The 12,651-nt window shown below is 39.7% G+C and overlaps 1 protein-coding gene across 5 annotated transcripts in view; it reads left to right on the top strand.

Annotated features, from left to right (window-relative positions):
• prkd3 (protein kinase D3) overlaps positions 1–12,651 on the top strand; it is a 423,856-nt gene that overhangs the window by 197,508 nt on the left and 213,697 nt on the right. For all 5 annotated transcript variants that reach the window (XM_043695537.1, XM_043695540.1, XM_043695539.1 and 2 more), the window contains one exon: positions 7,177–7,315. In XM_043695537.1, the coding sequence (XP_043551472.1) occupies positions 7,177–7,315 (139 nt within the window). The remainder of the gene's footprint in view (positions 1–7,176; positions 7,316–12,651) is intronic.

The following is a 12,651-nucleotide window of genomic DNA, read 5'->3' as shown; positions in this document are numbered from 1 at the left end:
AATGTAACGTGAGCACAAGAAAATTTAAGACCAGGACCAAGGTATTTGGCTCCCAGGTCCTGCTCTACCATTTGATAATTTCATAGCTGACCGCGAATCCACATTCCTGCTCCCGCCATATCCCTCAACTCCCTTGTTGATGAAAAACTAACAGCCCTCTTGTGGCACAATAGTAGTGTCCCTACCCCAGGACTAGGAGATTCAAGTTCAAGTACCACCTACTCCAGAGGGGTGTAATAATATTTCAGCAGGTTGATGAGGGGAAAAAAAAGGTTGAATAATAAAAAAACTTAAATATATTCAGTAACCCAGTCTCCATGGCTCTCCATTGAAGAGTATTTCAAACGCTAATGACTCTAGAGGAAAAAAAAACTCTTCCCTGTGGTCTTAAATGGAAAGGAGAAAGTGAGGACTGCAGATGCTGGAGATCAGAGCTGAAAATGTGTTGCTGGAAAAGCGCAGCAGGTCAGGCAGCATCCAAGGAACAGGAGAATCGACGTTTCGGGCATATGTTTGTTTAGTGTATGGATTCTTCTGTGGATGAAGAACAGTAGATTTTAATGTTTGTTTAGTGTGTGGATTCTTCTGTGGATGAAGAACAGTAGACAAAGGACCTCTACTGTTCTTCATCCACAGAAGAATCCATACACTAAACAAACATTAAAAGAAGGGCTTGTGCCCGAAACGTCGATTCTCCTGTTCCTTGGATGCTGCCTGACCTGCTGCACTTTTCCAGCAACACATTTTCAGTCTTAAATGGAAACCCAATTTTTAAAACGTGTACCCTAGTTTTAGGCTGCATAACAAGGGAAAATATCCTTTTATAATCCACCCTATGAAGTTCTCTTCGAATATGACATGTTTTTGTAAGATTGACTTTCATTCCTCTAAACCCTAATGGGTGTAACCTGTTATTTGATCATTCTTCGTACGATATGCCCCTTATCCAGGCATGAGTCAAGTGAACCTTCTCTGAACTACTTATGTCCTCTCTAAAGTAAGAATGTACATCAATCTGCAGTTTTGATTGCTTTGTGAGCTCGGATAACCACCACACCCATTTCGCAAAAAAAAAATGCTTTCTAGTCTGTCACTTTTTAAAGAAATCTCAAACAGTTTTGCAGGTATGTAGTTACGTCCCATGTACACAGCACTTTTGTTTTGATATGTCGGGATGTATGATGTGCTCTTCCTGTAGCAGACTGTATTGCAAATAATCAATTGTTTTTAAAAAGGATAATGTTTGGAAAACTGCTATGGCAACGACTGCAGATCATTTGACCCTCAAGGTCAGAATTGTTTGTCTAATCCTATTTTGCAGTGATAAGCAGGGAAGTCCTAGTACTCCTGCAGAATAGGAAGTGACTTTGTATTTATGCTGGTCATATCCTGGAAAAACTGGACTGCTTTGTATGTTTTGCAATTTCTTAACTAGTGGATGTTTGTTTTCTTTTGGTCAAATTTGAAATTTAGTTGTATAATAATTGGACCAGTTATTGTGTGAATTTCATCCTTAGATGATCCATGCTGTCATTTTACACATTGTCATTCATCCTCAAAATTTTCCAGGGAAATTACAAAAGCATAAAGTATGCAGATCTGGGACGTGGAATCAGGAGTTACCAGAAAGACACTAAACTGTAGTAATTTTTAAGGGGGTTAGGTCAGTGTGAATCAAGACTTTACTTTAGGAAATCAATGAAGATTGACCTTGGGGATTGAACACATAGAAACTAGAGCTTTGGTTTTGAGAGGTGAGTGGGAGTCAGTGCCAATATAATTTAATAGATGGAGTTCATGTTTCACTTTATGATTTTGAAATGAGAGGATGACCTTGACATTGCTGGTGTTGGATAGGAATCGGTCATTGTGCTGAGGCACTCTTCAACTGTTGTAATCCAAGGAAAAGTTTATTATTTCTTCAGTGAATAGAAGTTTATAAAATCATGAGGGGCGCAGGTGAGCTAAATAGCCAAGGTCTTTTCCCTAGTGTGGGGGAGTCCAGAATTAGAGGATATAGATTTAGGGTGAGAGGGGAAAGATTTGAAAGGGATCTCAGTGGTAACTTTTTCATGCAGAGGGTGGTGCGTGCACAGAATGAGTGGCCAGAGGAAATGGTGGATGCTAGTACAATTACAACATTTAAAAGGCATCTGGATTAGGTATATGAATAGGAAGAGTTTCGAGGGATATGGGCCAAGTGCTGGCAAATGGGGACTAGATTAATTTAGGATATTTGATTGGCATGCTCGTGTTGAACCAAAAGGTCTCTTTCCAGGCTGTACATCTCTATGACTCTCAGTCATTCAATAGCCTTACCATCATTGAATCCACCCACAGTCAACAACTTGAGGGTTAACATTCACAAGAAACTGAACTGGATTAACCTTATAAATGCTGTGGTGAGTAGAGCAGGGGGGTAGGAGAAGTAACTCACTTCCTGACCCCTCTGTGTGCTTGTCTACCATCTTCAAGGTACAGGTCAGTGGTGTGATGGAATAATCCAGTGCTTGTGTGCATGAGTGAAGCTGTAGAAGCTTGATGCCATCCAGATGAAAGCTGCCTGCTTGATTGGCAGCACATCCAGAAGCATTCATTCCCTTCTCCCCCACCAGTGTATGCCATTTACCAAGATACACTACAGAAATTTGCCAAGGTTTATTAGACAACACTTTCTAAACACACATCATCTAGAGGATCACAGACAGCAGATATGTGGGAACACCACCATTTACAAGTTCCCCTCCAAACACTCACCATCCAAACTAGAAAATACATCATCATTCCCTTAATGTCACTGGGTCAAAATCCTGGAATTCCTTCTCTTAACAGCATTGTGAATGTACCCAACACTGAATGCACTGCGATGATTCAAGAAGACAGCTCACCACCACCACCACCACCTCAAGGGCAGCTACAGATGGAAAGTAAAGGTTGGCTCAGCAGATGAAGCTCGCACCCTGTGGCTGAATTTTTGTAAAATTTTGATTTTGTATTACACTCCTTTCTGAATAAAATGTAGTAACAATCTTCAACTCTTTGATTTGCATTAAATCAAATGAACGGTTATTTATAATAAGGCTCCTTTTTTTTGTATATAATAATGGGTTATCCAACCAACAAATAACACTGCTTTACTTTGTGTTATAATCTTGCAACAAGGTTTGCTTGTAAGTTTGCATGCATCATTAACATGGCATTTGGGTTTCATTTGGACTTGGTAGATGGTGTAGTGCAACCTCTGAAATTAAAAATGTTTCAAATGCTTCTTAATCAGGATGTGGGTTTGCTTGCTGAGCTGGAAGGTTTGTTTTCAGATGTTTCGTCACCATATTAGGTAACATGTTCAGTAAGCCTCTGAATGAAGCACTGGTGATGTAGCCCGCTTTCTATTCATATGTTTGAGTTTCCTTGGATTGGTCATGTAATTTCCTGCAGTGGCATCATCTCCTATGGTGATGTCATTTCCTGTCGTCCTTCTCAGGGTTTGGTAAAAGGGATCCAAGTGAATGTGTTTGTTGATAGAGTTCCAGTTGGACACAAAACACATTGACTTGGATCCCATTTACCACCCCCTGAGAAAGAGAATAGGAAATGATGTCACCATGGCAGAAACGTCTGAAAACTAACCTTCCAGCTCAGCAAGCAAACCCACCTCCAGAGCCTCAACCTGATCTACAAATCTTCTCAAAACTGGCTGCTTAATCAATTCAAATTATATATCTCTCAAAAAAAATCACGAGAGAATGAACTTAGAGTACATTGAAAAGTTCTTGATTTATAATATGTTCTAGATTCGGCACAGTGGTTATCACTGCTGTTTCACAGTACAGGGATTCCAGCCTTTGGTAACCGTGTGGAATTTACACAATTTCCTTGTATTTGCGTGGATTTCTGCTGAGTTCTCTAGTTTCTTCCCTTCGTCCAAAGATGTACAGCATAGGTGAATTGGTGATGCTAAGTTGTCCTGTATTGTCCATTGATGTGCAGGCTAGGTGGGTTAGGTAAGGTAAATGCCAGGTTATGGGAATAGAATGGAGGTGAGTGAGTGTCTCGGTGAGATGCTTTTTTGAAGGTCAGTGCAGCCTCGATGGACTGAATGGCTTCTATCTGCACTGTACGGATTCTGTGATTCAATGAAAGCAATCATTTTAGAGCTTGTGTTTTTGCATATGATTCAGCAATTCCCGAAAGGTTAAGGTTTTATAATTTATTCCACACACAATTTAAATATTAGCACTAAAGAAGTAGCAACTCTGTACTGTGCCACGTATAGTATCTTGTCAGTGCTAGAATGAAGCCTCCTGTTTTGTTGCCAAATTTAATGCATCCACAGGTTTTAATCTGTTCCAATAGTTTGACACATATTGAATAAATATGGCACTTCAGTAAAATTACGTATGAAATAAATGTAATTTATTGATTTTGTTGATGGTAGACTATGACAATATCGAATCAGCTATTTGTTGAAATTTTATTGAAATTTGAAGTGCAAGAGAGACAGCAATCTAAGCTAATACATTAGAAAACAGTGTTATTTGGGTTTTTTACTCACGCATGATGTCTGACAATATTGAGCTTGATGTATGTATATGCCAGCAAGCCCAGTGAGAAGTGAGAACCATTACCTCAGGCCCACTGTTCTATATAACACTGAGACTTGCTATTGTCACCTCTCTCAGTGTCACTCTCTGCCTTGCTTTCTTTATTGAACTCCCTAATTCTGTTGAATTCACTTCCTAGGTCTATATACACAGCATTCCCCCTCCAGCCACCTGAACTTCAAATGATATGAGCTTTTGTTGACATGGTATATTCTAAGTCTTGCTTTCAATAAATACATAAAGTAACTACCATGAGAGAAGAGATGTTAGAGAAGCCAATGGTGTTAAAGACTGAATAGTTCTTGGACCTGAAGCGATGCATATAAGGATATTAAGGAAGCAACTACAGGGATAGTGAAGGGCCTGGTAGTAAACATCCAAGAATCCTTAGGCTTTGGAAAAGTCCCAGAGGATTGGAAAACTGCCCCTGTTTTACCTTTACTCAAAAAAGGAAGGAGTCAAGAAAATAGATAACTACAAGCCAGATAGCTTAATGTCTGTTATTGGGAAAATGTTAAGAGTCTTAAGGGAAGTAATATGTAATATATAAAATTAGCTAACTAACGAATTGGGGGCATTTCAGAATGTCAACTTGTAACAAGTGTCGTGCCACAGGGATCAGTGTTGGGACCACAATAATTTTGCAATATATATTATTGACTTGGATGAGGGAAGTGAACGTACTGAAGCTGCATTTGCGGAAGACAAAATTAGGTGGGAAGGCAAGTGATGAAGATGACACAAAGAGAGTGCAGAATGATGTAGAGAGCTTAAGTGAGGGGATAAAACTTTGGCAAATGGAATCTCATTGTAAATGTGTTTCTGTATTTTAACAGAAAGAACAGAGGAGCTGAATAAATAGACTACAGAAAGTTACAGCACAAAGGTTTGGAAATCCTCATTCATCAATCACAAAAAGCTAGTGGTAAAGTTCAGTGGGTGATAGGAAAGTGCATTGGAACGTTGGAGTGTAAATGTACGGAGGTTTTGCTAAAATGATACAAGGCATTTGTCAGACCAAAACTGGAATACTGTGAATAGTTTTAGGCCCTTTGCCTAAGGAAAAATATACTGACATTGGAGACAGTCCTGAGAAGGTTCGTGAGGCTGTCGTCTGGATATCGAGGACCTGTCTAATGGGGAAAGATTGACGAGGATAGGCCTGTACTCATTGGAACTTAGAAGAATGAGAGATGACCTTATTAAACCACACAAGACTCTGAGAGGGCTTGACAGTGTATCTGGAGAGAGGTTGTTTCTCCTTATTGGAAAGACAAGGACCAGATCTGAGTAAAGGATTGCTCAATAAGACAGAATTGAGGAGGATTTTTATTCTACGAGGGTAGTGAATCTATGGACGACTTTACCACAGGTGGCTGTCAAGGCTGTGATATTAACTGTTTTCAGGGCTGAGATGGATAGATGTTTAATCAATAAGGGAACCAAGATTAAGGGGGAAAAGTAGATTTGAGGATTGTCTGATCAGCCATGATCTCATTGAAGGACACAGCCAACTTGGGCAAAGTTGCTTGCTTCTGCTTCTATATCTTTTTTCTCTCGCAAAATTCTACCTCCAAGTTGGTGAATTTGAAATCTTCACCCTCATTTCTAAATTTCATATGACTGTTTCCTATTACTATGCATCCTCGTTCAAAATTCGCATCAACTCTAACCAGGTTCATATTTCCACTTTGACATTAGTGAAAGACCCTTTCTGTCTTCAGGCCCAGGTGTTAGTACACTGTCTGTAAATTAATTTGAAGCTTTCTAACTTCAGATGTTTGCTAACCAATTTTTACTTTGGTCACATCTCTTAATTATCACATTGATTATTGTTGGTTGCTCCTCTGAGATATGTTGAAATACTTAACTGTTGTGACTGTGCTATACAAATGCTTGTTGTTTGTAGCAATGTTATGTAACATTCAACATCTAAAAAGATATTTCAAAGTTGTGCATTTTTGTGGCCCCTTTCAGTCCTCTGGATGCTCAAATTTGAACTGTACTATAGGCCATTTGACGATTTTTTTTTTCACTTGGTAGAAGTATGTAACTAGAGGAAAAAATATTTGTTATTTTTTTTCTAGTTGAAAGGAAATTACCTGGTAGTAAAAAATGAGGATTTGAGGCATAAGTCAACCCGAGTATGATTATTTTTGCTGCAAAATTATCTTCTGCCTCTCTGGGATTGTCAGTGCAAAATGGGCATGGTTTGACATGTGGTAACTAAGAATTCAATTGCAATTTTACACCACTTGGCAAACCAGAACATTTCAGCAAAATGTGTCCAAAATCTCAATGTATATCTCAAAATACTAGAATTTCAGATTTTATTAACATATCAATGTACTCCAGGTATATTTTGATGTGCATATAAATCTAACCGTATTGTTATGTACACCTTTTAATTCAAAGGAAACAGTTTTTTGTGACAGCAATAAAAACAAGGCCATTCTTCATCTCGATTTTTTTTAAGCAGAAAATCTGTATTGTTGAGTCATACTGAAGATAAATTGATTATCAGATTAGGAGAATTTGGCATCTGTAAATATCTAATCTGTTTTTATTTTAGTTCCCAGAATGTGGCTTTTTTGGAATGTATGACAAGATCTTGCTCTTTCGCCATGACCTCAATTCTGAGAACATCCTACAGAGGCTGATATCAGCAGAAGAAATTCATGAAGGGGACTTGATTGAGGTTGTTCTTTCTGGTAGGTAGTCTCACCAACTTATTTTGCTGCAGTGGTGAACTTTGGATTTAAAGTTGCCGTTTGCTTTTAAATTACTCATAGGATTTATACAAGACTTGACGTTATCCTTGTGTTTTGTTACTTTGCTCAGACGAGTGTTCCATCTTAAAAGAATCTTTACTGTAAGGAGACACATTATGATGTTTTCCCTGTTGTTAAATGGTATTGTTTCCGGTTATTTATATTTTCCTTTTCAGGTTAAATGAACAGAGTTATTTTTTGTAGTGGATATTAGTTCTATAAGCAACACATAATCTAATAATGTTGGGAGTAATTGAGGATATGCAAGTTTGCTTAGAGTTTAAATAAAGTAAGCTAAATTGATTTTATTTTTTAATGTCATGTGTGCTGATACTGTGGTTTTAAGAGGTGTATTTTGTCCTGTTTTGTTTTTAATGAGCAAGGTTGAGACAGGCGTGTTGAGCAACCTGCTCAAAGCCAATAAAGTAAACAGCTTTTAAGGCATTCAGTTGTTTTTAAAAGTAGAAGCAGCCTGAATGGATGAGGTTAAACTCCCCCAGAACCGGGATTTCTGGATTTAGCTCTCTGTAGTTGCTGGAGTACTGAAACTGGATGTGGAAGTTCTTATTTCTCTCTCTGGTACAGCTGAAAGCTGATCTATTTACTAATATATTTTGAGGGGTTTGGTCTCGTCCGTAACACACATTGAGAGTTTTTATTTCTTAATTGTAACCCCAATGTTTATTAGATTGGGTTGATTTTGATTGCTTTTAACTTGACTGATTTTAGCAATAATGGCTATTTAAGAAATAATTTCCAGAATAAATTAGTTTTTGGACCCTCTGCAGAATAAATTGCAAAACACTGTTATGGGCTCTTCACTGATGTGGTCAGTATTTGAGATTGGAATATTAAAAATTTGATGGGCTGAATAGCCTCTTCTATGCTGTATGACTCCATGAAGTCAGGTTGAGTTGACAGAACACTGTTTGGGAAACCATTCTTTTATTGGAGAGAAAAAAATAGCTTTACAGTCTTTTCATTGTAACAATATTAAATGCAAGTGGCTGATTTCCTTCAACAAATCTTCAGCAATCAAGGTCATTGTTGAGAATGATTTGCCCAAACACAACTTGGTAAATGCAGTAACTCTCCAAAATGTGAGCATAACTTGGAAACTTTTAGATTTCCTGATCACCCATTCAACTCGATGGTGTATGTCTCTGCAGTGATCTATTTTGTATGCATTTAATCCAAGTTTTCTATGGGCAAATGGTTATTAATCATGTTAATCACCTGTAGTTTTGCTGAAAATTGTTTTAAGTAAGTTAAATGTAAAAGCTTTTGTTTACTTCTCTGTCATTTTGAATTCTTGTTTTTATCCCTGAATTCCTTCAACTAATCTTTTTATCCCTGAATTTGCCAAACTTATTATGAGCATACTCCAAAAGTGAGGATCCATAAAGCATTGCTGTTCCAGATGGAATATCCCAACCTGTTAGATGTCTGGGTGATGAGGGATGAACCAGCTCCGTTTTTGTTAAATTCACCTACCCTCAGGATGTAGATTTGTTCGCTGAACTGGAAGGTTCGGTTTCAGACATTTTGTCACCATACTAGGTAACATCAGTGAGCCTCTGGATGAAGCACTGGTGGTATGGCCAGCTTTTTGTTTGTGTTTAGGTTTCCTTGGGTTGGTATGTCATTTCCTGTGGTGATCATCACCACAGGAAATGACATCGCCATCCCAAGGAAATCTAAACACATTAATAAAGAGCGGGCCATACCACCAGTGTTTCATCCGGAAGCTCACTAATGATGTTACCTAATATAGTGACGAAACATCTGAAACCAAACCTTCCAGCTCCGCAAGCAAATCTACATCCAGAACATCAACCTGAGCTACAAATTTTGTGAAAACTCGCTATCACCTACCCTCAGCTGTTTGCAACAAGGTTAATTTAGTAATATTCCTTTCTCCCTAACCCAAATAACCCTGTGTTTTAAAAAGAGCCAATGTGACCAGACTTCCTTGAATTAACAAAGTGTGAGTTTATTAAATACTCAATATGAGAAGAGTTAATAACACAACATAACATGCATATTGACTAGAAAGAAGAGGTGAGTCCAAAAGATAAAAGTTTAAAAGCTCACATATATTGATCTGTCTCTGAATTGATCATGAAGATTGGGTTGTCGAACATTGTGGCTGCTGCAATGAAGGTAACATTGGTAGGTGAACAATCAACTTCATGACTCTCCATTTTGGATAATAGTGCAATATCTGTAATTCTGATGCTTTTCACCTTTGTTGAATTCCAGCTTCAGGATGTGGAGGTGCCAGTGTTGAACTGGGATGGACAAAGTCAGAAATCACACAACACCAGGTTATTTTCCAGGAATTTTATTTAAAATCACAAGCTTTCAGAGCACTGCTCCTTTATCAGGTGAAGTCAGGTGCAGCATTCAGGATGAAAGAGTCTTTTTGTTCAGTTTCTTTTTTAACTTTTTTAGCAGCATTATAGGGGGGTCTTCACTTGCTTCAATGGTAACTAGGGGGAAATTCTTTGACCATGACTGCATGCTAATGCAAACCCAACCTGGTACATACAAGGGCATTCAGTCCCACTAATCCACTCCAGTGTAATATCTGGCTTTTTAATCTCTTTCCCTGTGCATTCTTGAAAGGGAAAACAAATATGCCTGTAGTTTGGGACATAATCCAAAAGAGGTAGTTTTCTGTTGCATAGGATGTTGTCAGCTCCTCATTATCTCTGTAGTCACAGGAGATTACAGTCCAGTTTGTTTGAAATTTCTTTGACATCTTTTAAATGTTGCAACCCAAGTTCAATACACAGTCCCATTTTTTGAAACCTGCAGTTATGGCCTCTCCAGCAATCCTCTCTTAAAAAAACACATTTCAGAATTAAGAGTTAAAAATGTCCATAATACTGTGGGATTCTGACCTGTTGTCGCAACAAAATTGTAGTTATTTGTTCGTGAGCGTACATTGTCCTCTCTCTGACTGAATATTTGGGGCATATGCTGCTTTTGGTTTGACTAGTTTCATTGCTGAAATTAGCTCGCTGTGCAGTCTAGCCAACTCCTAGTCACGTAGACTGAAGTTGAAAAATTGATGCTGCTTAACTGGGTGTCCGGAAGAACTATGAAATCAACAAAGGGGCTAAAAGCAACACATAAAGCACTAAGTTTTTCCAGTGTTCTAAATAATCAGATATAACTAAAAGTGCATTTAAGATAGGGGTGGAGGATAATAGAATGAAAGAGAAAGACAGTGATATTACCCACCTAACTACAGTGGCATTTTACATCTTCCCTGCATAAGTATGATAACCCCAACTTAACTAAGGTTTACTAGCCATTAAGTCATGCATGGTAGCTACTGAAATTTGGAACAAAAAAGAATAGGAAGGAGGGAAAAGAGGAGGAGGTGTAGCATTGCTAATCAAAAAGTGCAGCACAGCTACAGAAATGAAGGTTGTCGTAGAAGGTTTGTCGACTGAGTCAGTATGGGTGGAAGTTAGGAACAGCAAGAGAGCAGTAACCTCATAGGGGGTCTGTAGAAGACCTCCAAATAGCAGTAGGGAGATCAAATAACTCATAGGCTGGCAGATTTTGGAAAATTGCAGATGTAGCAGGGTTGTTGTTATGGGTGACTTCAACTTTCCTAATATTGATTAGAACCTTCTTACTGCAGATGGTTTGGATGGAGCAGTTTTTGTCAGGTGTGTTCAGGAAGGTATCCTTACTCAGTATGTTGACAGTCCGACGAGGGGAGAGGCCATTTCGAATTTGGTGCTCAGCCATGAACCAGGACAGGTGTCAGATCTTGCAGTGGGCGAACACTTTGGTGACAGTGACCACAACTGCCTCACATTTACCACAGCCATGGAGAGGGGAAGGAGCAGTTACCATGGGAAAACATTTAATTGGGAAAAAGGAAATTATGATATCAGACAGGAGTTGGGAAGTATAGATTGGGAGCAATTGTTCCACAGAAAGGGCACAACAGGCATGTGGAGACTGTTAAGGAACAGTTGTTGCGAGTGATTCATAAATTTGTTCCTCTGAGACAGGCAAGAAGGGGTAAGATTAAAGAATCTTGGATGAGGAGAACAGAGGAGCTTCTAGTGAAAAGGAAGAAGGCAGTTTATGTAAGATGGAGGAAACAAGGGTCTAGCATAGCTTTAGAGGATTACAGGCTTGCTAGGAAGGAACTCAAAAAATGGACTGAGGAGAGCCAGGAGGGGACATGGAAAAAGGTTTGCCAGGAAGGATTAGAGAGAACTCAAAGGCATTTTACTCTTACATGAGGAACAAGTGAATGATCAGGGAGAAGGTAGGGTCGGTCAGGGATAATGTAGGGAACTTGTGTGTGGAGTCTGAGCAGCTAGGGGAAGCCCTAAATGGGTTTTTTGCTTCAGCTTTCACTAAGGAAAGGGACCTTGTTGTGAATGAGAACTTTGAGGAGTGGGGAAACAGGCTTGAACAGATTGTGTTTTGAGGAAGTTGATTAGATTAGATTAGATTAGATTAGATTAGATTACAGTGTGGAAACAGGCCCTTCGGCCCAACACGTCCACACCGACCCGCCGAAGCGAAACCCACCCATACCCCTACATTTACCCCTTACCTAACACTACAGGCAATTTAGTATGGCCAATTCACCTGACCCTGCACATCTTTGGATGGTGGGAGGAAACCGGAGCACCCGGAGGAAACCCACGCAGACACGGGGAGAACGTGCAAACTCCACACAGTCAGTCGCCTGAGGCGGGAATTGAACTCGGGTCTCTGGCGCTGTGAGGCAGCAGTGCTAACCACTGTGCCACCGTGCCGCCCACAAATGATGTGCAGATATTTTGGCCCCAGCTATGCCCGTCTCTTTGTTGGCTATGTAGAACAGTCGATCTTCCGTAATTACACTGGCATCACTCCCCACCTCTTCCTCCGCTACATGGATGACTGCATTGGCGCCACCTTGTGCTCTCGCGAGGAGGTTGAGCAATTCATCAACTTCACCAACGCATTCCACCCTGACCTTAAATTTACCTGGACCATCTCTGACACCTCCCTCCCCTTCCTGGACCTCTCCATTTCCATTAATGAGTACCGACTTGACACTGACAATTTTTACAAATCCACCGACTCCCACAGCTACTTGGATTACACCTCTTCCCACCCTACCTCTTGCAAAAATGCCATCCCGTATTCCCAATTCCTCCGCCTCCGCCGGATCTGCTCCCAGGAGGACCAGTTCCACACAGAACACACCAGATGGCCTCCTTCTTTAGAGACCGCAATTTCCCTTCCCA

The sequence above is a fragment of the Chiloscyllium plagiosum genome, chromosome 9 (assembly GCF_004010195.1).
Source record: "Chiloscyllium plagiosum isolate BGI_BamShark_2017 chromosome 9, ASM401019v2, whole genome shotgun sequence".
In the NCBI taxonomy this organism is placed as follows: Eukaryota; Metazoa; Chordata; class Chondrichthyes; order Orectolobiformes; family Hemiscylliidae; genus Chiloscyllium; species Chiloscyllium plagiosum.
Note: the sequence above shows the minus strand (reverse complement) of the source record. Positions and strands in the feature narration are given on the sequence as shown.